This window comes from Tachysurus fulvidraco, chromosome 11 (genome assembly GCF_022655615.1).
Source record: "Tachysurus fulvidraco isolate hzauxx_2018 chromosome 11, HZAU_PFXX_2.0, whole genome shotgun sequence".
NCBI classification, from domain to species: Eukaryota; Metazoa; Chordata; class Actinopteri; order Siluriformes; family Bagridae; genus Tachysurus; species Tachysurus fulvidraco.
This window is the reverse complement of record NC_062528.1, coordinates 2,387,463-2,412,768: the sequence shown is the minus strand read 5'-3', so window position 1 is coordinate 2,412,768 and position 25,306 is coordinate 2,387,463. Positions and strand designations below refer to the sequence as shown.

General features: G+C 43.7%; 2 protein-coding genes across 3 annotated transcripts; both read right to left on the bottom strand.

The window, feature by feature from the left end:
* Nucleotides 1-797: 797 nt before the first annotated feature.
* On the bottom strand, nt 798-15,139 carry LOC113637859 (centrosomal protein of 164 kDa). The gene is made up of 23 exons (XM_047820887.1): nt 14,918-15,139; nt 13,945-14,034; nt 13,448-13,559; nt 13,134-13,359; nt 12,348-12,455; nt 12,036-12,155; nt 11,808-11,885; nt 11,533-11,640; nt 10,195-10,988; nt 9,752-9,923; nt 5,628-5,750; nt 5,337-5,480; nt 5,109-5,192; nt 3,695-3,751; nt 3,259-3,488; nt 2,989-3,138; nt 2,685-2,859; nt 2,469-2,576; nt 2,173-2,272; nt 1,773-2,063; nt 1,602-1,668; nt 1,380-1,490; nt 798-1,117 (listed from the first exon to the last, which is right to left on the bottom strand). The coding sequence occupies exons 2-23, from the start codon at nt 14,024-14,026 to the stop codon at nt 1,021-1,023; spliced, it is 3,537 nt and encodes a 1,178-aa protein (XP_047676843.1). The 5' UTR covers nt 14,027-14,034; nt 14,918-15,139; the 3' UTR covers nt 798-1,020.
* A 371-nt stretch (nt 15,140-15,510) lies between these two features.
* socs9 (suppressor of cytokine signaling 9) lies at nt 15,511-20,689 on the bottom strand. Of its 2 annotated transcripts, none has more exons than XM_027138731.2 (2): nt 20,277-20,689; nt 15,511-19,904 (listed from the first exon to the last, which is right to left on the bottom strand). In XM_027138731.2, exon 2 carries the CDS (start codon nt 19,749-19,751, stop codon nt 18,108-18,110), a length of 1,644 nt encoding a protein of 547 aa, XP_026994532.2. In that variant the 5' UTR covers nt 19,752-19,904; nt 20,277-20,689; the 3' UTR covers nt 15,511-18,107. The 2 variants fall into 2 exon arrangements, with proteins under 2 accessions (XP_026994532.2, XP_047676842.1); XM_047820886.1 differs by having other exon boundaries at nt 15,511-19,900.
* Between the last annotated feature and the right edge of the window lie 4,617 nt (nt 20,690-25,306).

The window sequence follows — 25,306 nt, the reverse complement described above, 5'->3', positions numbered from 1 at the left end:
GTGAAAAAGCATCAAAATAATGCTATCTTTACTAAAAAAAAAAAAAGAAAAGTGGGCGGGGAATCGAGCCCTTCTGTCCAATCAGAACCGAGCACAAGCCAGTCACCCAAACCAACACACGCCGCGCTCATTTTATACAAACCACAACTGCTTTATTCAGCTTGTACAAAAATAACTGTTAAGTCACAACTACACAAACAGGAATATGTAAACTTTAACACATAACACGCTCCTGTTTAAGAGTTTAAAATAAATGCTGCTGGTGATCTCTTGTTCTGCTGTAGTGCTGGTTATAAAATCTAGGCGTGTCCCTGAGATTGTCGATTGTTTTTGTGTACCGCTTCACATCATAAACGCATTAATGGACATTATAGTACCTTAATATTTCATTAAGTCTGTGCTGTAGGTTTTAAGAATAACTTTGTCATACAACATGGTCTTCGGTTCGGTTCCCAGTTCAGGGTTTGGAGCTAGCAAGTCCAACTGTGATTAGCCTCAGTTTGTCTGAGGTTCTGTTCCAAATTACACACATCCACCCTTTCCCTGTTGTGAGGGAAGTCATTCGATCCGATGCGTGTTCTCTCTCTCTCTCCGTGTCTCTCTCTCCCTCCCTCCCTCCCTCCCCCTCCCTCTCTCTCCCTCCCTCCCTCCCTCCCCTCTCCCTGCCTCCTCCCTCCTCTCTCTCCTCCTCCCTCCCTCCTCTCCCCCCTCCTTCCTCTACCCTCTCCTCTCTCTCTCCCCCTCCCTCCCTGTCTCTCTCTCTCACTCCCTCTCTGTCTCTCTCTCTCACTCCCTCTCTGTCTCTCTCTCTCACTCCCTCTCCGTCTCTCTGTCTCCGTCTCTCTCTGTGTCCCTCTCTCACGCCCTCTCTGTCTCTCTCTTTCTATTTCTCTCTCTCTCTCACACACACACACAATGTTCTGTGTTTCAAGGACCTCATTAGTGTCACTATTTGTTGCTTTTAAAAATCCTATATAACATTAACAGTCAAATAAATGTCTACTGAACCCCCCCCCCCCTTCAGTAATGGTGCACTCTGATCTGATTGTTTTCATCCAAGCTGAGTTGGACCAAACCATTTGAAGATGGGGGAACCTGGTAGCGTGTTAACAGAGGTCTGGGCGATAATTAAGGAGAACAGACTGAATGTTTCTGCATGTTAGGCATGTGCTGATGTGTGGATATGCAATAATGTTCCAGACATATTAAGTGATTTCAAATATTAGGCATTAAGTAGTTACTTAAGCACTATATTGTGCGAACACTGTAAATAGTGAGATATGCTATGAAAACATAACAATTGGATTCTTAGTATTTATACAAACTAATGTAATGAGTTGTGTGTGTGTGTGTGTGAGAGAGAGATTGTAAAAGGATACACATTCATGTCTTTCCGTCGTGTCTCCAGCCATCTTTTGTTGCCCTCAATTAGTCCCTGCAGTCTCAGTCTGTCCAACTCTGACGATTTAGACTGCATCATGGAAGAGAGACTGCGCGCACACACACGCACACACACACGCCATTTACCTCATTTAAATCATATCAAGATGACCATAATACACTGTCACCATGCTTGTGTGTGTCTGCGCGAGTGTGTGCACCTTGTTGGCATGTATCCAGAATGCGCCGTGTGAGCTCTTGTGGAAAAGGTGGTGTCCATGGAAACCCCTACAATTGAGAATGATGGCTGTTGCATTTGTTCCTCATTAAGACGTTATGACGATATGAACATACATACCGTATCTACGTATACATGTATTTTTACATGCTACCTGGGAGGAGATTTCTCCAGCTGGAGTTGAGCAGCAGATCGGAGCCATGCAGTGCCGTGACTCCGTTCATGCTGCTGTGTGTGAAGCCGTTCTGCTTGGCTCCGGAGGACGAGGCGGTGTTCGGAGGCCACGCCCAGGACGAAGAAGGAGGAAACGAGGAGGTTCGAGGTAAGGATGTGGATGTGGATGAGGAGGCCTTCGGGGTCAGAGATCCCAGTGCTCCTAACACCATGTTCAGCTGGCTGGAGATCTGCTGCAGCGAGTCAGCTAAACGCTGCACCTTCCCTGGAACTGAGAGAGAAACGCAGAGAAACAGAGGGAGCCGTCGTCGATGAGTCGAGCTTGGACGTGTATCAAAATAAGCGTGGGTTAAAAAAACGGCTAGGCTTTCTATGTTCACCTGCTCCGACTTGACTGTACACACTGCTCGCTTCTGAATCTGTAACATCAAACGTGACTCTTCGCTCTGCCTCCATCCTCTCCGCATCATCACAGGACAGCTGAGACACACACAGGGCAACACGGAGTACAAGTATCATGTTGAGTGCGTACGTTCTGCTATCTTATCCATCTTATGTTATACGTTATGCTTCATGTTATTTTATGCTATGCATTCCAGAAAGTGCAGACTGACTGGATACATTGGCACTGCAGAACAGTGTGTGTGTGTGTGTGTGTGTGTGCGCGCGCATGTACCTCCTCGACCAGCGAGTTCTCCAGTTGGCTCAGCCTCTCCTCTTTCTTTCTCAGTAGCTTGTGACCCTTCTGCACAGTCTGTTTCAGCTCTTCCAAGCGACTCGCCTCCTAAATAAGAAAAATAAAGAACTAAAAATACACATCTTCATAGCCAAACCCTGTTTCTTATCAAACAGCCATTCAGTAATCTTAAAGGTTATGACTACATCAACACACCTGCTGGATGGTTTCGGGGAGTAAATGGGCCACGCCCCCTGGGGCAGGGTCCTGAAGGGTGGTCCGGGCTGCCTTGAGCATCGTCTGTCTGTCTCTCAGATTGCCGTTATGGCGGTCTAAAAACTGCCTTGCTCTCTGCAGAGATACATTCTCACTTGAAATGAAGTCACGCAGCCTGGAGAGAGAGAGAGAGAGAGAGAGAGAGAGAGAGAGAGAGAGAGAGAGAGAGAGAGAGAGATTTAGATGCATGGCTGCATGAATACAGATGAATGGATGGTTGTAAGGATGAGCACAGGCGGCATACTCCTCAATGTTGCTGTGAGCGCCATGAGATGGAGAAGGTTCCAGATCCTCCACTCGCAGGGACTCCTCACTCTCTCTGTTCCTTCGCTCGTCCTCTTGCTCTTTTTTCTCCTCTTCCTTACAGTCTGCACTCTCTCTCTGCTCCAACTCACTGACAGACATCAAACACACACACATTTAATCAAAGATTATTTTAATAACCCCACCCCATGCTGATGTGATGGGTGTGTGTGTGTGTGTGTGTGTGTGTGTGTGTGTGTGTGTGTTTTACCGGACTCTTTGTGTGAGTTGATCACATTTTTCCTGCAGCAGGGTCACTTTGATCTGCAGTCTCTCCCTTTCATCTTTCATGCTTCTATTTTCCTCCCACTCTCTCTTCCGCTCTCTCTCCATCTCCTCCCTCTCTCTCATTCTCTCTTCCTTCTCTCGGTCACTCGCCTGTCGCGCTCGCTCCAGATCGGCAAGAAGACGCTCTCTCTCTTCCAGGAGATGTGGAAGAGTCTAGAAGGGTAAGAACACACTGTAAAAGTGGAACATGAAGTGATGTACAGGACAGAGTGCAGTGATGATGGGGAAGCAGGATGTGGAATGTGGTAACTGGTGCAAAATGTAATAAAGAAAAGGGAAAGGAAAAGGGAAAGGAAAAGGGAAAGGAATGTAAATAACAGGATGAAAGGGAAAGGATTCAATAGGAAGATAAACACCACCTCTAAGCCTCTCTCGTCCTTGTCCAGCTGTTTCCGCCTCTTTTCTAAATCTGCTGCCTGAACAGAAACAGAATATAAGACCGATCTCTCACTCACACACACACACGCACTCACACAAGCACACGCACGCGCGCTCTCTCGCGCATGCTCGCACACGCGCGCTCTCTCGCACACGCTCGCGCGCTCTCGCACACGCGCGCTCTCTCGCGCACGCTCGCACACGCGCGCTCTCTCGCACACACCTCACGCACTCTCACCTCACACGCGCACACACTCTCACCTCACGCACTCTCACCTCACACGCGCACACACTCTCACCTCACACCTCACCCTCTCACCCTCACACCGCCACACCCTCTCTCCCCTCACCAGTCTCCACACACTTTCTCACCTCAACTCACGTCTCCCCTCTCACCTCCCCCGCCTTCTCCCCCACCGCATCACCCCTCTCCCACCCCCCTCACACGCCCCCCCCTCTCACCTCACACCCCAACCCCACTCTCCACCCTCCCCTCTACTCTCACCTCCCCCACTGCGCCACCTCCCCTCCCCCGCCACACACTCTCCCCTCCCCCGCCCCACCACTCTCACCTCATCACGCCTACCCCCCTCTCACCTCACACGCGCACACACTCTCACCTCACACGCGCACACACTCTCACCTCACGCACTCTCACCTCACACGCGCACACACTCTCACCTCACGCACTCACACCACACACGCGCACACACTCTCACCTCACCACCTCCCTCCCACCACTCTCCACCTCACACGCGCACACACTCTCACCTCACACCGCGCACCACTCTCCCCACCTCACCACTCTCACCCCCACCGCACTCCCCTCAACGTCCCCCCTCTCACCTCACACGCGCACACACTCTCACCTCACGCACTCTCACCTCACACGCGCACACACTCTCACCTCACACGCGCACACACTCTCACCTCACACGCGCACACACTCTCACCTCACACGCGCACACACTCACACACGCACTCTCACACACGCACGCACACGCACTCTCACCTCACACGCACTCTCACCTCACACGCACTCTCACCTCACACGCACTCTCACCTCACACGCACTCTCACCTCACACGCACTCTCACCTCACACGCACTCTCACCTCACACGCACTCTCACCTCACACGCACTCTCACCTCACACGCACTCTCACCTCACACGCACTCTCACACGCACACGCACTCGCACACGCACACGCACTCGCACACGCACTCTCACACGCACACGCACACGCACTCTCACACGCACACTCACACGCACACACACACGCACACACGCGCACACACACGCACGCACACACACACTCTCTCTCACACACACTCACACACACACACTCACACACACACACACACACACACACACACACACACACACACACACTACCTGAGCCAGGAGTCTTGAATCTTGAATTTTGAGTTCTTTGGTCTTCAGCTCAAGTTTTTCAATCAACCCCTGCACTTCGGCTTCCTACACACACACACACACACACACACACACACACACACACACACACACACACACACAAATTTGTTAAAAAAGAAGGAAGTAACATTAGCAAAAAATGAAAAAGATCTTGTTTAAATGGTATGAAAACACAGTGTGTGTGTTTACCTTCTGAGTGTGTGTTCTGCGCACATCATAGAGCTGTGTGTCCAGCTGCAATCGGAGCTGCTCCACTTGAGCCGTGTGTGAGGTGAGAAGTTGTGCTCTCTCCTCTTGTAGTGCTCTCGTCACACGCTCCCGCTCCTTACTCTCCTACACACACGTTTTACACAAGTTTCTCTTTAATGCACATATAAAGGAAAGGGATCCAGTAAACTAGTGAATTATGGGGACACTGTGGACCCTCTCTTTACACAATAAATACAAAACACAGGCACACACACACACACACACACACACCTCATCCAAGTGCATTTCGCTGATGGTCTGCAGCTGGTTTCGATGCTCCTCTTTAAGCTGATCCAGCTTCCTGCTATGCTCCCGCTGCACTTCCTCCCTTACTTCCTGCAGCACCTCAGACAGCTACACACACATATACACACACACACACACACACACACACACACACACCATCAACAACATCAAAACACTCAGCACAATGAGGGGAACTGCCCACGGGTATTCTGGTCACTCACGTGACGTCACGTGTAGCCGCCCCCAAACCAGCAAATCAAAAATTTGCACACATGGACTGTGACATATCAAAACACTGAGCACAATGAGGGGAACTGCCCCACGGGTATTCTGGTCACGTCACGTGAGGTCACGTGTAGCCCCGCCCCCAAAACAAGCGAAATCAAAATTTGCACAACATGGACATGTGACATATCAAAACACTCAGCACAATGAGGGAAACTCCCCACGGTTGTCTGTGGTCACGTCACATGCTCATGTCGCTCACCATCAAAAGTATTGGCACCCTAGCGGTCCAGTAGCTTCACAATCTTACTGTCCACTCGCCTCCAAATGTCCCGGCCTTTGCGATTACGTGCACGTCAAAGCCAACATCAAGTTTGTCGCGACGAACGTTACAATCTAGTTATTATTCTTCTCAGACAACACATTTATTTAGAAACAGGCGGCTAGGCGTCGAGCCACACATGCACCAATCCTGATAGGTCGTAGACCTGTCTGAAGTTTGTTGCTTCTATATGTTCTAAGCTAGCATCGGACTTCTGGCATGTCCGTGGTCGGAGCATCAAATGGCTTCTGCCTTTTTTCCCATAGGCGCTCTATACTATAAACTTCTGAGGTTTGTAATCTGCAGTTTTGCCTAGAGCGATTTACCCGAACTCGGCAGGTTCTTAGGACCATTACTCCGGACCAAATTTTTATTTCAGAGTTCCGATGGAATTTCTCGGTTTTCCCGTAGTCGACGATCGAACATCCCATAGACTTGAATAGTGGGTATTATGGTCACGCACGTGACGCACGTGAGGTCACGTGTAGCCACGCCCCCAAAACAAGCGAAATCAAAAATTTGGATAAAATGGACACGTGACATATCAAAACACTCAGCACATTGAGGGGAACTGCCCCACGGGTATTCTGGTCACGTGACGTCACGTGATGTCACATGTAGCCCCGCCCCCAAAACAAGCAAAATTTAAAATTTGCACAACATGGACATGTGACATATCAAAACACTCAGCACAACGATGGAAACTGCCCCACGGGTATTCTGGTCACGTCACGTGACGTCACGTGTAGCCCCGCCCCAAAACATGCGAAATCAATAATTTGCACAACATGGACATGTGACATATCAAAACACTCAGCACATTGAGGGGAACTGCCCCACGGGTATTCTGGTCACGTCACCTAACGTCTCGTGTAGCCCCCGCCCCCAAAACAAGCAAAATCAAAAATTTGCACAACATGGACATGTGACATATCAAAACATTCAGCACATTGAGGGGAACTTCCCCACGGGTATTCTGGTCACATCATGTGTCAGGTGAAAATTAAAAATTTGCACAACATGGATATGTGACATATCAAAACACTCAGCACAATGAGGGGAACTGCCCCACGGGTATTCTGGTCACGTCACATGACGTCACGTGCAGCCCTGCCCCCAAATCAAGCGAAATAGAAAATTTGCACAACATGGACATGTGACATATCAAAACATGAGGGGACACAATGAGGGGAAATACCTCACGGGTATTCGGATTACGTCACATGCTCATGTCCGCTCACCTCCAAAAGTATCGGCACCCTAGCGGTCCAGTAGCTTTCACAATCTTTTTCTCCACTCGCCTCCAAAATGCACCGGCCTTTGCGAATTCTTGCACCGTCAAAGACAACATCAAAGTTTGTCCCGACGAACTTTACAAATCTAGTTATTATTATTCTTAGACAAAAATTTATTTAAAAAAATGCGGCCTAGGGCGTTCGAGCCACATGCACCAAATTCGGATATGTCGTAGACCCTGGTCTGAAGTTTGTTGCTTCTATTTTTCTAAGCGATCGGAATTCCGGCATTCCCGGTACGGAAGCTGAAAGTGGCCTTTTTCCCCATCGACTCCCATTATAAACTTTTGAGGTTTATAACTCGGCAAGTTTTCGAGCGATTTACATCGAACTCGGACAGGTTCTTTAGGACCTTACTCCGGACAAAGTTTTTATTTCGGAGTTCCGACGGAATTTTCAGTTTTCCTGTAGTCGATGATCGAACATCCCATAGACTTGAATAGGGAATTCCGAAAAGTCCACTAAGCTCTCACACACACAATACATCCAACATTAAGAATTGCATGTACTGTTCTATGCATTATAATAAGTAGAATCCCATAATGACTGCAGTATTGACATGAAATGTCCAAACCCTCAGTAGCCACTTTTTGCCAAAAGTATTGGCACCCCACCGTGTATTCTGGTAACGTCACTCGACACCACATGACGTCACGTGTAGCCCCGCCCCCAAAACAAGTGAAATTAAAAATTTGCACAACATGGACATGTGACATATCAAAACACTCAGCACAATGAGGGGAACTGCCCCATGGGTATTCTGGTCACGTCACGTGACGTCACGTGTAGCCCAGCCCCCAAAACAAGCGAAATCAAAAATTTGCACAACATGGACATGTGACATATCAAAACACTCCGCACAATGAGGGATACTGCCCCACGGGTATTCTGGTCACGTCACGTGACGTCACATGTAGTCCCGCCCCAAAACAAGCGAAATCAAAAATTTGCACAACATGGACATGTGACATATCAAAACACTCCGCACAATGAGGGATACTGCCCCACGGGTATTCTGGTCACGTCATGTGACGTCAGGTGTAGTCCCGCCCCAAAACAAGCGAAATCAAAAGTTTGCACAACATGGACATGTGACATATCAAAACACTCAGCACAATGAAGGATACTGCCCCACGGGTATTCTGGTCACGTCACGTGATGTCAGGTGTAGTCCCGCCCCAAAACAAGCGAAATCAAAAGTTTGCACAACATGGACATGTGACATATCAAAACACTCAGCACAATGAGGGGAACTGCTCCACGGGTATTCTGGTCACATCACGTTATGTCACGTGAGGTCACATGAGGTCACATGAAAATGTAAAATTTGCACAACATGGACATGTGACATATGAAAACACTCAGAACAATGAGGGAAACTGCCCCACTGGTATTCTGGTCACGTCACGTGACGTCACGTGTAGCCCCGCCCCAAAACAAGCAAAATAAAAAAATTGCACAACATGGACATGTGACATATCAAAACATTCAGCACATTGAGGGGAACCTCCCCACGGGTATTCTGGTCACATCACGTGTCACGTGAAAATTAAAAATTTGCACAACATGGACATGTGACATATCAAAACACTCAGCACAATGAGGGGAACTGCCCCACGGGTATTCTGGTCACGTCATGTTACGTCACGTGAGGTCACGTGAAAATGTAAAATTTGCACAACATGGACTTCTGACATATCAAAACACTCAGCACAATGAGGGGACTGAACCCCACAGTCCCCCTCCCCCCCCAACATCTCACCCTGGGTGTCCACCCCCACCCCCCATCTTGGGTCAAGTCACGTGACGGCGCCGTAGTGAGGCCCGGCCCTCAGGAATAATAAGGCAGAAAATCAAAGAATAATTTTGGCACTACATGCGACAAGTGATGACATGGAATGCCTGAACTGAGACAAACAGTGCACCTCACAGTTTCATTAAAGGAAAGGCACCAGAAAGCACGCAGGACCCCCAGAAAACCGGACATATTCGATTCGGTCACCCGGTGTCACGTGACCATGCACCAGCTGAACGCCACACGCCCCCAACCCCAAAATAAGCGAACCAACACAACCTCACAAATTTGCACAACACAAACCACATGGCAAACATGCGTGACATATCAAAACCTCGCAACACAATCGAACGGAGCGAAACCTACAACCCACGGACAACGATCCCACTCAGTCACACCCCAGTCACCGCGCGAGCACGTAACACACGTGGTAATGCGTAAGAATGCGTAACTAGCTGAACCACGTCACTACCACACCAAAACCATCCTGAAAGCCCGCTTTCCCCAATGGCGCACGACCTCGCCTGGAGTGGCACACGCCATGGCCGCTAGTGTCACTGAGACTCGCATTGCTGGCCGCACCCTGCGGGGCGAGGCAGCTCACGCTCATACGAGGTATTGTAGGACGTGTGTCATCGTGACGTCTACGTGATAGACAGTTTTTAGGACAGAGGGAACAAAAAAGGGTGGCGTGGAAAGAGTGAAAGCCGTTACGATGGGTAGACCCCCGCACCACGCACCAGACGGATGGACTGACATCCGTTTAGATATAAATGTATGAAGGAGAGATAAACGGAGAGATGGGGTACTCGATGGGAGGATTAGTGAGCTGGAGAGATTAATGGAGAGATTAATGGTCATCTCATCGCATGAACAGGTGGATGGATGAGCCCTTAGGACAGCACTCAAGCTTACAGGCATCTAAAAAGCGTGCGTGCTTGAGCCGAGGGGTCAAAGGTCACACTGCGTACCTCACTGGGAAGTCGATCACAGCGAGATAGCCGTTTTTTTCCCAGCATGCCTGTCTGCTGGAGCAGCGTGTCAGCGTTTTCTCTTGTGCTCTCTAATCGTTCGATCTCTTCATCCTCGCTCTCAGACATCTTTGTTGCCTTCGAATCGTTGTAGTTCCCCTCGTCTTCCTCAGTGTGCTTCAAACTCGTTTTCTCCTCTCCCTCGCTTCTACCTGCATCTGCTTCATCTCTCTTTCCTTCTGAACTACTTCTGCGTCTCTCCACTATCGCTTTCTCCTGTCCGACTCTATTACTGAGCTCCATTTCCTCCTGCTCTTCTACGATCTCATTCCGTATGACACAGTTGTTTTCTCCTTCTTCCCTCGTTTGCTCTTCATCCCTCTCACTCTGCTCCTCTTCCTCTCCGGAATACACCTGATCTATGTATCTCTCCATTATCTCATCGCTGTTTGGTGTTTCGCTCTCCTCCAACTCATCCCTTGCTTTCGGCATCTCCACGTCACTCTTTGTCTCTCTGTCCAACTGTTTGATCATTTCCTCATCCCTCTCACTTTGCCTTTCCAGCTCTACCTCGTCTTCTTCACTCCCTGTTCGTTCTTCAGTCTCCGCCTCTAATGGGATTAATTCGTCTTCGACAAAACTCTCACCCTGCCGACTTGGAGGGAAAACGTCAGCGCTGCTGCAATCTCTGCTGCCCCCTAGCTGCTTGGGGGAGAGACGACGCCCTCGTAGTGAGTCCTTTATAGTGGTGGATGGGGAGGAGTAATAAGAGACGGGGATACGGAGGAAAGATAGAAAGGTTGAGAACATTATAAGACGGGTGAAGACACATGCAAGACACACTCACACGTTTCCGAGGATGCAGAAGCCATGGAGGAGAGAATGACAAAATTATTAGCAAACGGGACATTGTGTGTGTGTGTGTGTGTGTGTGTGTGTGTGTATGAGAGAGAGAGAGTGAGTGAGAGAGAGAGAGAGTGAGTGAGTGAGAAAGACTGCTTCTTAACAAAAAAGATGACACGATTAATTGGACTGCTTCAAATAACACACACAGCCACACACACACACACACACACACACACACACACACACACACACACACACTCCTAACGTCATGGTGTCCAGACCAGAAGCATCCTTGAGTCAAGAGGAGAAGGGGCTTCAAGTAAATTTTAAACGTCTTCTCTGCTTCTCACTCTTTCTGTTTATCTGTTTCACTCTTGTTTCTAGATCATATCGATTTAATAAACGGGAGCTTTATAAAATAAAAAACTGAAGCTACCTGAGATGGAGATGGAGGGTTGCCACTGATTTCTCCTGACAGTGCAAGATCTTGAAGCTCTGGTTCGGTTTTCTCCTCAGCCGGAGCTGTTCTGCTCACCTCACTGTCCTACACACACACACACACACACACACACACAAATTAACACAAACATGCCACACCAGATTTGTACATTTGTTACAATTCTTTTTTAGATCTACTAAGTTAGATGTTACATCATACTGCATGGTATAATTCTTGTGTGGAATTAACGTTTATTTATTTTTTTAAGTTACCTCGTACTGCAGTCCTGCTCCCAGAGCATCCAAGTCGAAGTGGAGATTCTGTAGTAGGCGCGAGGTACCACGCGAACTCTACACACACACACATAGCAAACGTATACACACACGACTGTTAACGATACCAAAAAAAGAAATCTAGTTGGTATTAAGAAATCAAGGACATCGCTGATCTCGATTTTATTGTAGTGCGTCTGACATTCGAGGAGTGATGAAGGCACCAACCGGAGGAATGGAGATCTTTTCCCGCACTTCCTCCTCGTCATCGGAATAACGTGTGGGCGGGGCCAGAGATGGACGCTCCTCTTGACGTCCCCTATGCAACCCGGAGCTCATCCCGGAGCCCTATGAAATGTGCACATAGTCTCAGGGGTTGCATGTTGGAGGCAAATTAGTTTGATGAACATTATCAAAATAAAAGCTACAGATTCCTGGGTTTTTTAACTTATTTTGCATTTTTTGTATTCTTCTAATGCGTTAATGTGATTTTAGGTGCTTTAATGTGTGTCCTTTTAGCCCTAATACATTGTTGATTACCCCTAGTGGAGTTTTCAGTTGTGGGCCGGAGGAGCTGCCCAAGGAACCACGGAGTGCTGGAACCGCAGTGTCACACACACTTCTGAGAGGAGCAAGAGGACCCAGAGGCTTAGTGTGTGAGAGTGAGAGAGAGAGAGAGAGAGAGAGAGAGAGAGAGAGAGAGAGAGAGAGAGAGAGAGAGAGAGAGAGAGAGAGAGAGAAAGAGAGAGAGTTCAATCACATTTCATTCTTAAAGGCTTTTTACATTCTTTCAGCTATGATGTATGTTTCAGTTAAGATATTTGCTAGATTTTTTAATGGTAGGCCTACTACAGTAGCTTTCCATGCATCCTCCTCTCACCCTCCTCATCTCCTCCCCTGTGAAGAAGGGATCACCTTAGATGACAGGTGATCATGTGGATAAAATCAGACTAAAGGATCACAGCTGGAGGAGCCAGTCACTTTCATCTTCCTCTCTGCTGCCACTATAAGGACTTATTTCTCCTTTCCACCTGACTATCTCTTTACCTCTGGTTCTGGCTACGCCTGGGACTGCGCACGCTTCTCTTTCTAGTGACGGACAGCAGGCTAAGCCAATGACAGGTTAGCTGATAAACAGCAGGCCTGCTTTAAGCACTGAGAACTTTGGTGGGTGTGTGTGTAAAGACAGGGGTGGAGTCAAAAACTAACAGAGGTTTGTGACTGACTGGATGGGGATAAGAACGAGTGCTACATAAAGTTTTTCCAATCTTAGAACTACCTAAACATTAAACAAGGCACACACAGAGACACAGTGCACAAACTCACTCCGGGTGCTTTCGGACCATCTGGTTCGCTCTTTTTTTTCTCCTTTTTCTTCTCCTTCTTCTCTTTCTTCTTCTTCTTTTCCTTGTCAGTCCTGACATGAGCAGAGCCTGAACTGCGCTCCCTCTCCTGAGTCACAAGGCGGCGGTACTGCTCGTCACATGGATGGTCCCACGTGGACTGACCAGTGGTGAAGTTGAAGTAGTAAACATCTCCGGTCACATCCTGACTGTGAAAAAAAAACCCACACACTTTATTCTTTCTTTCTTTTAACCATAACAGGATTCTTTTATGTTTGTGTGTAGAACTTTTCCAACCAGGGCTTCCATTCTGCAGGTAGAGGGGCAACAATGCCCTCTCGAGCCAACCACAGGAGCTCTGGCTCCCGCTCAGGGTCGATTCCGATCTCTCGGGCATATTCATGTATTTCTGATGAGGGAGAAGCAAGAATAGTGAGGAGATCAATGAACAAGAATCATGCACAATAATCTAGATCTCTAGCTTCAATCAGCTGTACGCAAGTCCTGTTGTTTTATTTCGACAACACTGTAGTAGTCCCTTATTTTAGAGGCCATATCAGAGCATGCATACAACAAATGCCAATATTAATGTTATTTCACATTTCGAATTTAACTACATGACTAAAAAATAAAGACAGCTGATCGGTCTTTAGGCTATTTTATAAAACTGTTGTGATATAAATGACATTACTGGGCCAAACAATGTTTTTAGATATGAGTGTGTGATTTGCTCAGCCGTGTAGGATGGTGTAAAACTACAGGACTTTAATTATGTCCCTGTCAGGCCTTGTTACCTTGTTCAGACGGAATGTAGTTCTCATCATAATCCTCTTCCAGGATCAGCTGGTCTCCTATTTTCAGGGCAGATGCACTCATGCTGACTTCTAAATGTATTTGAACATAATAACAAATAAGCGGTTATGCAATTACCTTCTGTCCTGTCAAAAAAATTATTCATACATTATACTTTGCATTTTTGTATTAACAAAAACAATCAAATATACAGACGGATCATAATGATCCCGTCACACACACATGTCTAAACTAGAATCGACTCCGAATCCCTATTCTGTGCCGAACAACTCATATTCGACACAGATGATTCATTAGATTATTTTAAACATCTGGACACCATGTTTGTCATTGTAATTGTTGGAGATATTGAAAAAACTATTGAACACGCATATATTAACAACAAAAAAGACGCATTTAATGATATCTTTCTTTCTTAGTTAAAAACGCTTAAAAGAAAAAAACCGTTAGGGAGTCGACTCGTTCACGAACAACAGATCAGTAATTAAAAGACCCACTGTTGAGGTTAGTGTGAGTGATTTTTGTTAACACACTCAACTTAATAGTTAGATGTTTTTCATCGAAACGCAATACGGTTAATCAATTTAACACTCGGAAGGCTTTTTAGCTTAAATTAGAAAGCTTGCAGTAGGAAAAGTACAAAAGGAGCAACAAGTGAACGTAAAACGTAGCAAATCGTTATAAATGCGTTATGTTTATAAATATATAATCCTCTGTGCTTTTTTTATCGAACGGCTAGTTAGATAATCAGCTAGCTAGCTAGCTTGTTAGCATCTGCAAGACAACCGTAACAACGTTTGTCAGTTAGCTGCCATGACAAATATTTACAAACATTATAAACCGCTAATTAGCTACTTTAGCGCTCAGGAACCTGAGCAAATGTAAACATAATGTTTACACTGGTGTAAATAATCGCGTTTACAGGAAAAAAAAGCCTGACGTTTCGCCACAAACCTTTTTGTCCAACCGTCAAAATGCCACAAATGTGCTTTAGTTCGTCTCACTTAGACTATCAGACATCCCATACACATGATGTGTAAATAAAAACAATAAAAAACAAAAAGCTGTTATCATCACATGATCTTTTCTGCTAAGCTAATTAGCTCTCATGTCAACAACACCCGGTAGCGTCGGAATATGGAAACCGTGGCAACCGAAGTCACCGCCTGAGCAGAAGTGCGCATGCGTGGAAATGTTGCGCACGCGCATTTCTGATCAGGCAGCGACTTCTACGCGCCAAATCTGACAGAAGCCTGACGCTAATAGCTAATAGCATAGAATAGCATACAAGCTAACACAGTTAATCTGCTTTTGTGCAGATTTTTATTAACTTATTGAATGATTATATATATCTAAAAAAGAGGAATAAACACCGATTTTTATCTAATTTTAACCTATAAAGGTGTCACAAAAGGAGTTTATTGTGTGGTTTTTAGGAGTTTATCTATTTTGTTTTATTTTTTTTTTTAATAATCAGAGCCAATATGTGTTAACTATCAAATAAATGAAATAAATACCAATGTTTAAAAAACCAAAACACGGTAATATTCAAAGTTAGTGTGTTTATTTGTTCAGCAGATGTTCATTGTGGTCCCAAAATAACACAAAGGACTGGAAAGCAAGTGAAACAGCAAAATTAAAATAGCATTTAAATAAGAAAATAAATATTTTTAACTGGTGTTCCAGTTGATCGATGCGCCTTCGTTGGCTCCTTTGTATGACTCAAATTCATTACGAAAATCAAAAACAAACCATAGCAAACCTATATGAGGTGCCAAATAGCTAGCATAGCTAACTATATTATATAAATATTCTAAAAGTTATAGTTTAATCAATTGCCTTTGAAATATAGAGACAACACGTTGGCAGTTAGCTAGCTAGTCCAAAAGCTTGAGCACATCTATCTATTTTTTTCCCCCTCAGATTTCTCCCAAACCTTTCACCTAGCAAATGAGCTAACTAGCTAAATGAATACATACCAGCGAACTGTTTTAGATTCTATTTCGCCGCCAGTTTAAGGGCTTTAATTGCCTTTTTCTTTGCTTTTTACCATTTTAAGATGCAAAGCGTGTGAGACGGCCGATGTCTACATTACTCAAGAGTCTCAACCATTAGTCATGTAGCAAATTGCATTCAAATAAAAAAAAAAGTCAAGACATTTTGGATAGTGCAGGGGATTCAACAGAAGGCGCATTAAAAAAAACCCCAAAAAACGATATTAACCCAGAGCACCAAACTTGAAACTTCATTTGTATGCTGTTGCATTTAGCAAGCTCACATATGCAGCTCAAAGCTTTAGAAAGTTTTGCAGTGAAATGTTCTCATCACAAACTGCCACCATCCAAATAAAAATAAAATAAAAATTCAGGCAATTTCAAAACAAGAATAAAACACTAACAATAAATACAGTTGTTATACAGTTCTTAAGACTCTGAAGAGAGCATCTCATTGTGTGTACAGTGTGTGTGCGTGTGTGTGTGTGTGTATACAGCAGGTTTGGAAGCTTTCCATAAATAAATAATTATATCAGATTAATCATATTAACCCTTGCTAGGCATGTGCCAATAATCAGGCATAGGATACATCAAAAATTATGATGCCAACAAGCCCAGTATGATTATTCTAGACATGTCTAATCAATGCTGCTGGTTATTTATTTATGCCGAGACATGTGTAAGGGAATAGTGCATACAATAACCTTCAAATATGGAGTTCCAGGCAAGTAAAGGCAGCACTAGCCCTCAAGGTGAAGCACAACTCCTTTTGCTTTCTTCTAGAAATTGTACAAAACTGCTACAGTCATTAACTTGTGTTGTAAACTTCATTCATCCACAGTTGAATATCTTTAAAATGTTCTACATTCATCCTCGAAAGATGTAACAAACTGAATGTTTTGTTACAGCAGGACAAAATATGAAGATTTATCAGCAGGTCTGGAATGTTCTGCAGAATATTGACTTCATGATGTAACAGAAATTCAGGGGCTAAACGTGAGCCGGTATGTGGAACTGGTAGGTGAAACGTAACAAATAATTGGTTGTTGTATAGATATTGTCTCATGCCCACAATTCTACAATGGGATGCTGTTTAGAGGTGGGGCAAAGCTTTAATGTGAAGTATTTTGTCATCGTTTGCAATCTGAGACAAGATTTTCTTTAAGGTATTACTCATTGGACATCGACAGCAACTAAGAATCTGATATTACTCTTTGTGATTTAAGCTTTTAAACTACTAGACATAAACCACTGGTCCTTGGACATAAGTGGCACTTTTTTTTTTTTTTTAGGATATTCCTTGAAATAACCTTTTTTTCACCCGATAGAAATCTAGGTACATGTGTTGAGTTGAATTATTTTACCAAATCCATCAAATTACCCAAAGCTGTAAGCTAAAGAATCGGCTACCTGGACTTAATTACAGGTTTATTGGTTAGTTAGCTAGCTTTTTATGTTAACAATAATTCAAAGCCATTTGATTGGTGTGAATACGCTAACTGGTTTATTTCATAGCAATCTGCAACATGCTAGCCAGGGTTAACAGGGGTTTATCCATGCCCCACCCCATGAGTGTAACATTTTGCTTATATACACAAGGCACGCACAAATAGCTCTGAAACATCATAATATCATTTCAAGGCCAGTTGAAATGCAATGTTGTCATTAAAACAGCTTAGCATTTTAATGTGCTAGACTGACATGCAATGGTTGATTCATGCTAGCTCTATCACTATAGTTTAACTTGTCATGGTATCGGTTGGCAACCACGTCGTGCAGTTGTTAGTGTTAGCATGCGTTAGCATGCTAGGAGTTGCTAGTTTGTCAGTGCTAGTGGCGGTTCTGAAGTTTATCGCAGTTCTTCCCTGGATTAGCATTAGAACACTTGGGTTTTGATTCTACCCACAAAGTGCTAGTTTACACTGCATGTGGTATAAATTAGTAATCAAGTGGTACAGTGTTTGTCAGATTAACAATGATTTGGTTCTGTGGATCAGTGGTTCATACAAGCTAGGATTACCATGGTTTTATACTGAAGAAATTTAAATGCTTTCATTTAAAACGGAAGATTTTCCTGCTCGCATTGCAGTTAGCATGCTTGCATTAGGAGTGCTGAATTAGCTGACAGTTTTTACTGGCCATGGTAGAAGTTAGCAAAAATCACACACCGAGGTTTTCACCTCCCACCCAGTGTCAAGTCTCCGTACACGAACCCTCTGCTTGTAATGATATTCCTTCAGGTGCTCCTTGAGGGCATTGGGGATAGGCAGGGCACTGATGCCATCATATGTGGTGCAGCTGCTGATGACGGCACGACAAATGTGCTGGAGGCTGAATGGCCGAGTGCGATGGATGGGGTTTGAGAGTAACGGCTCAAAGAACATACATGAGTTGGGGTCCTTGTAGTGTTCCAGCAAGCCTGTGACCGTAGGTGCATGGAACACGCTGGGGTCGTGTACATCAAAGCTGAAGTTGTGGTTCCACTGCTCGATACGGGCATGCAGAGACCGTCCGTAGCGCCGGAAGCTAACAGAGAACAAGTAGTCCTCTTGAGCTGAGTCACGAAGAAGGAATGTTCCTTCAGGCTTGCCTTCTAGGAGTGTCTCGGCCTCATAGCGATCCATGACCCCCCAGTAACACGGCAGGTTGGTGATCTGGAGGAGATCAGGCACCAAACAGTGGATGTAGTCAATCTGTGTGTGGGCACGATGGTGGCCATCTGGAGGTTTGAAGTGCTCTGCTGTTACCAGAGACCCTCTCGTCATGGAACACGGAGATGATGAGGAGGAATCTGAATCCGGATGGGATTCGGTAGAGAAGGATGGGGCAGATCCCGAGGAAGATGCGACAACCTCGTCTAGGGTGTCCAAGCAGCTCTGGAGAAGCATTTGGTGGTGTTGCTGTTGCCTCTGCAGCATGTGCTGCTGTTGCTGTAGAGTGGCCCGGTCATCTCCAGCCAACTCGTTCATTCCGTGTGCCAACTTGGGCCCGAGCTTGTACAGTGGGTTGATTTGTGCAGTCACCTCAAACGTATGGATCTGTGCATTGGGTGGCGGGTCGACACCTTGTTCGATGCTGATTCTCCGCCTCTCTCGTAAGCGGTCATCCTCATCCTCGACTACGGTAGCTGCAGAAATAGTGCCCACTGACATCGACGCTCCAGTGCCAGAAAGAGTGTCAAGTATGGGTGGTTGGGAAATAGGAGCGGTATGCTGCTTGATCAGGTTCCATTTCTGGGCAAGCTCTGAGCCAGGTGGAAATGGGCAGCTGTCCAGCATGAGTTCACTTAGATGGATCTTTCGCCGGGAAGAAGCTGGGACAGGAGATACTGGGATGCCCTGCTCTGAGGCGGAAGGTCCACTGTGGGTCTTGATGGGAAAGCACTGACCTACAGCATCCTGAATCTTCTGCCTGAGGGTACGACTGCCACTGGAAGACTTGCTGCTGGTCTCCGGCACTGTCTGATCATCGCTTGGAGTGTTTTGAGATATCCTGGCTGATACTTTCTCTGTCAACGAGGATGCGGGTGAGCTGAGGACTTGACGCCACCGGCGCTCACGGAACGAAGAACTTCCGTTTCTGGGTTCCAGCCCATTTAAGAGATCACCGTATTCAAAGCCGTCACTGACTGGCCGGTCAGATATGGCTTCGTGAGCCAAGCGACCTTTCCGTTTACCCCTGCCTCCTTTCCGCCTCCCTCCGTCCTGCCGTTCCTCGGACCGGCTCTGACGCACTTTGGGACGGGCGCCCCGTTCCCGTTCTTTCCCACGATCCCCTGCATCTTCGGTTGACATCGTTCATCAGATTTTAGACTTCTGTGTCTACACTAACTATTAAAGGTGGATGACATTCTGAAACAAATTCAGGTCTCTCAAACATTTATGACAAGTTCACTGGATAGTTTTGGAGTGGGAGTTGCTTTTTCCTCAACTGTCGATGCTTTCTTTCTAAAAACAAACAAACAAACAATAAATACAAAAGGAAAAAGAGAACTAAAGTGGACATGGTTCATTAACACCAAAGCAAAACTTTTGCTGTCTATGTAAGTTTTTCCTCACTCATACTAATGTATTTAACAAACACTGGGATTTTTATATTTTTATAATTATTTTTTGGCTATAAAAATCAGAATATCAATTTTTTTTTTTTTTTTTTTTACAACAAATCATTAACACTAGCTAGATAGCTAGCTGGCTAAACCAGACAGCTTCCTGTTATTGCTCAACAAACTAATACAATCTAATTTATCCTTTTCTATGTCACGAATCTTAGCCGAATAAACGATGTACTGTTAAAGTTATATTTTTTAATGTACGTACCATTTATCTGTTGTGAGAAATCGTCAAAAAACTCTCCTGTCTGTTAAAACAAACACAGCACCCAAGCATGAAGAATACCGGCTGTATCCGATTTAACTCTAATATAGATATCAAGTGCCCTAGATATGCTACGGAAGCCATTGTTACACTACATAAGGAGTAGGGAGTAGGGAGTAATTTAGCACACAGCCGATGACGCTATCTGCATCAGCTGCGTAGCTAACTAGCAACACGTTGTGTTCTATATTTTTCTATGGAAACACAATTGCACCCGATGGATAAAGACTACACTTATTTGTTTCTTGTGTTATATAATATTACAGAAACAAAAAGGACGTGTTTAAATCACTTGAAAACACTTTTTTGATGTTTGATTATCTGACTGGCTACGACAAAAAACAGGGAAAGAATCGATTAAACAGTGCCTCCTCTCGGTTGGGGGAGTCTGTGTGGTATCGTTTTTTTGCACCTTTAAAAAATCCTGCTTCTACGGCGCTCTTTGTAGTTATCTGATTGGTTGAATTTGAGTAAAAGGGCCACCGATTGGTCAATAGGTTGTGCGTAAAGTTATAAAGTAAATTTTCATTCTAGAGCAATATAATTATATTGACGTTTTAATAAACTAATTGTATTTTTTCTTTACATAAAGGTAATACAAATGCACTAAATATGACTTAAATCTGATAAATAAAATTATATAAAAAGAATTTTTTAAGAAATTAAATCCGACATCCGGTAAATGTACCAACGAAGAAGAACCCGCATTGTTTTGTTTTCGACTAAGAAAGCTAAAGCTAAGCCTCTAAGCTCATCCCAATAAAACACTTGATTCGTTTTTCAATAGAAATATTTCGGATGATATCGTACCTGCTTTCCTTACCCGAATATTTGTATTAGCATCGCCTTAATGTTTATTTTATTGTGTTTCTAAAGCTAATTTGTTAGCTAAACAAGCTAGTTTTCTGTGTGTAAGGCTAATAATACGCCTGGATTAGCATTTTGTAGCTTGATCCATGATTGCTCTAGAAATCTCCACTCGGTGTGTTTTTTATACTCTTCTCACGTTTAACACGTTTTTTGGTGGTTAGAAGTCTTGAATAAGCCATAACGAAAGAGGTGAGTTTAAAAAAACAACAACAACAACAAAAGGACCAGAAAAGGTGTAAAGTCTCTAAGCTGTGAGTTTATACTTCAATTTATTTTTATACAGACATTGTTTTAACTGCTTTGGATTTTGTAATGATTTTTATATGCAATTTACAGCATGTTCACGTGGCTTTTCATTAGTCCACCTTAAAACAATTTCCCTAATAAGGCTTTACTTAATGAATTGAATGTCTATATTTTTGTTTTTAGGTCGTCAGGATGGTGTGTGAACTGCTGCTGTCCTCAGTCTGGCTGCTGTTTGTGGTTTTCTGGGTTGAGACCATCAGCGTGTGGCTGTTCCTCTGTCTCTTCTACCAGGACAGAGCTTTCTATCACTGGGGTGATGGGTGAGTGTGTTAAACATGCAGTACAGATGATTTTTTTTTTTTATGACCAAATCTGGTTCAAAAACAACCAGTATCCCTGAACCCGATGGAATAGAAAAGTTCTGACGAAATATCAATGGATTTTGTGCACTGCACAAGTCAAGAGTCAAGAAGCTTTTATTGTCATTTCAGCTGTATATAGATGTTGCAGTACACAGTGAAATGAGACAATGTTTCTCGAGGACTGTGGTGCTACATAGAACAAAGACAGAGTTAAGGACTTAGTAAGTTAGTCCTAGATATATAAAGTGCATCTGCGCAACCTGGTGTACAGTGTGAGACAGTGTAGGACGAGACAAACAATAAATACAAGGCATTTCACAAAAGACAATAAACAGAAACATTGTCGTTAAAGTGATTATATTTTGTTTGTAAAAGCTTTCAGACTTCCAGAAATGTATGTATTATTATGATTGATTGATTGATTTTGAAAAGCTGCTTCATTTAGCAGTCTCAGTGTTGAGAAATGGCAACGTGTAAACTCTATCCTGAAGACGTCAAGCTGGTGTGTATATGTGGCTGACACTGGAGACTCATTCCATAAACGTTAAATAAACCAAATGACTGAAATGATCGCCGATATCAGTAATTATATAACCGGTTTTGTTTAGCGTCCTGTCTCAAAAGTCCCAGTGAATGAGCTGTTATTAGAAACATTCATGTATTAGAACAACAGCTGATTAATATAAACCTTTGCTAACTTCTGACCAGTCAGACAGCACACCGACATGCACGTTAGCTGAGCTAACGCGTATGATGTTCGTATTGCAGTATATTTATTAACCTTATTATCTGCATGCAGAGTTCTTAGCAAAACCGGGATCTTATGAATGTTACATGTATGATAGATTTTGTAGCTACATTTGTACATGGTGCTGTAGTTCAGAGGGTTTAGGACCGAAAAATATTGGACGCAGATTTGTAAACTCAAATGCGCTTTTATATTTGATTCATATTTTATCGTTTTAATTACTCACACTTTCTCTCGGTTCTCACTTTAACCTGCCACCGCGCACTGCAACAGAGAACAATTATTACTTCATTTAAACACAGGTGTGTTATTCTTACCGCTTGTTCCCGTCATTTCTGGTCTTCATTCACAAAAATTGCCGCTTAACCACGCCCCCGCTTCCTCTTAGAGTATTGTGATGTTTTTGTAACTTGTTTTAATAACAGACAGCTAGTTAGTTTAATTCCTTACAGGTGCGTGTGTCTATTTTCTGTATGTCCTTTTGAGTGTTTGGTGGCAACACCTTAGAAATATTAAATATTAATTATTTTAACAATTAATAAATCTAATGTATTGCTGCCAGTTTGTTTTAGAAATGTCACCCAGCCCTGGATCCCAGTAACATGTTTGTTCTTTCACAGTGTCTTTACTGATGATCCTGGTCAGATGCTCTACATGCTGAGCAGGTAAAAATCAGAAGTGTTTTTCCAAAGGTCCTTCGTATAGTTAAAGCTTTCTTAAAAAAAAATAAAACAACTCGAGACCAACCCCTCTTCGTCTAACAGGTCAGATCGCTCCATTCACACCCAGACCTGAGTTTACGGCCTTGTCCTCAGCTGGGAACGCCGATAAACCAAAGAGCTGGGGAGGACAATGGCTTCCTATCCAACTGCTTATGCCTTTTAACAATCTGTGCCATGGCTGTTGATGGAGAATTAAACCACAGAGCTTGTGGCCAAGCACGGATTCTGTGTTGGTTGTTATAAAAGGAAGTTTTATTATGTTTCACACTTTGTCTCCACTTAAAGGAGTTTCTTTTCTCTTAAAAAAAAAACAACAACAAAAAATGGCAGTTCTGTGTAGCAGAGATGCTAAAATGCCTACAATCTGTCTAACTCTGATTTTAATCTTATGTTCCTGGTGCCTGTGTTCGGAGAAAATGCTTTGGAACGGCCTTGTTTTAATTTACTCGCTTTAGGTCATTCAGCCGCATACTTCATATCACAATGACTTGTTGTATGACTCTTTTTAGTCTGTGCGGTGGTTTGTGAGGATTTCAGGAGACAAAGACGCTCTATATTTTCATAATTGTCTTTTTCTTTTAATAAAAAATAACACCGATCACTACAACGTGCAGAAAACCTAAAAGAGATTTAATTAAACTACACAATATATCCCGATATAACGGAATGTAGAATCAAAGATACGGTAGGACAAGAAAGGATAACTGTAATCACATTCGTCTGTCTAAAGACACACACACACACACACACACACACTTGTGTGAACCTAAAAACCCATGTTTTGCACTATTCTGGGATAATAATCATGAAGTTTAAACACCCACGTTTGTTTTATGCTTGGAAATTGATAGTAGGCAGATATTTTTCACATCTTTAGGTGATTTGCAAAACAAAGAGTCAGCTTTTTGATTCAACTCATTTTGTTGGACATTGAGTTGATTCACAGGGGGTGAATTCGTTTTTGAGTTTACAATTATTTAAATAGATTTTATATGATGCAGCACAAATTTATTTTGCTCATTTAGAATAATTATAGCTATATTTGGGCAAAGAAGAGCAATTGCCCAATGAGTCGTTTTAGAATCGACTCTTGTTCGCAAGATGAGTTAAATAATCTGATTCACTGAAAAGAGCGGGAATTCTCATGTCTAGCCTTTCCATTGGCCAACCATAGACAGGCTCAAGGTTAAAGGGGTGGAGCTTACTGCCATGAGGTAAAATTAACTGTTAGCATTTAGCGTGTTCTTTCCATCTGCTGCTTTTTAATTTTTTTTATTTTTTTTTTATGTGTATAACTCAAGTGCTAAGCAGGAAAAATCCTTTTATGTGAAAACAAACCCAACTGCCAACTGAGATTGTAAACCTAATTCTTTTTTACTTTTCATTTATGATTCATGACTCATATACATTTTTTGTCATATCAAGCAACTCTTTAATGTTATTTAATAACGACTCAATATTTTTTCCCCTGAATGTATAATCTAGTTTTTGTTTGTTTGTTTTTTAGCCCAAATGTATCGCAGTACAATGCCGGTTGTTAAAATGGTAGAGTGAGCGTTATATTTTGAACTTTCTACCTCTTACCCTATGTTCATGCAAAACAGCATGCAAACATTTATTTCCAATTTGTGTGAGCAACAAAATTTGAGAAACATGGCGCTTGAATTGAGTTATTTTCGCCTGGATTTTTGCCTCAGACCGACACGATACGCATGTGGTCCAACGATTTAAATTTTTAGTTTCCATTTAATCTTTATTGCAAAAACTGATTTGTCTAATCCTGTCATATACAATCTCTTATTAAATGTGTAGATTTATATATATCTACTACCATTTTTCGTCGTAACCAAAAAGGAAAAATGCTGGGCAATGCACGAGAGACGAGACAAATAGACAAGTCACTATGTGAACGTAGGGTCGAAACAATCCCAATTTTGCGACTTTTAAAAACCGGATATAGATGGCACAAAAACCTCAGACGCAGTGGTCCAGAGCACAGAATTTTTTTGTTAATTAGGAACTGTA

What these genes read in the sequence shown, in the direction of transcription:
- LOC113637859 (XM_047820887.1), bottom strand. Translation starts at nt 14,026, where the DNA reads ATGAGTGCATCTGCCCTGAAAATAGGAGACCAGCTGATCCTGGAAGAG. An exon ending in AACTGAAAACTCCACTAGGG is followed by an intron (nt 12,156 to 12,347) that starts GTAATCAACAAT and finishes CACATTTCATAG; the next exon opens with GGCTCCGGGATGAGCTCCGG. An exon ending in GAGCAGGACTGCAGTACGAG is followed by an intron (nt 11,641 to 11,807) that starts GTAACTTAAAAA and finishes GTGTGTGTGTAG; the next exon opens with GACAGTGAGGTGAGCAGAAC.
- socs9 (XM_027138731.2), bottom strand. Translation starts at nt 19,751, where the DNA reads ATGTCAACCGAAGATGCAGGGGATCGTGGGAAAGAACGGGAACGGGGC.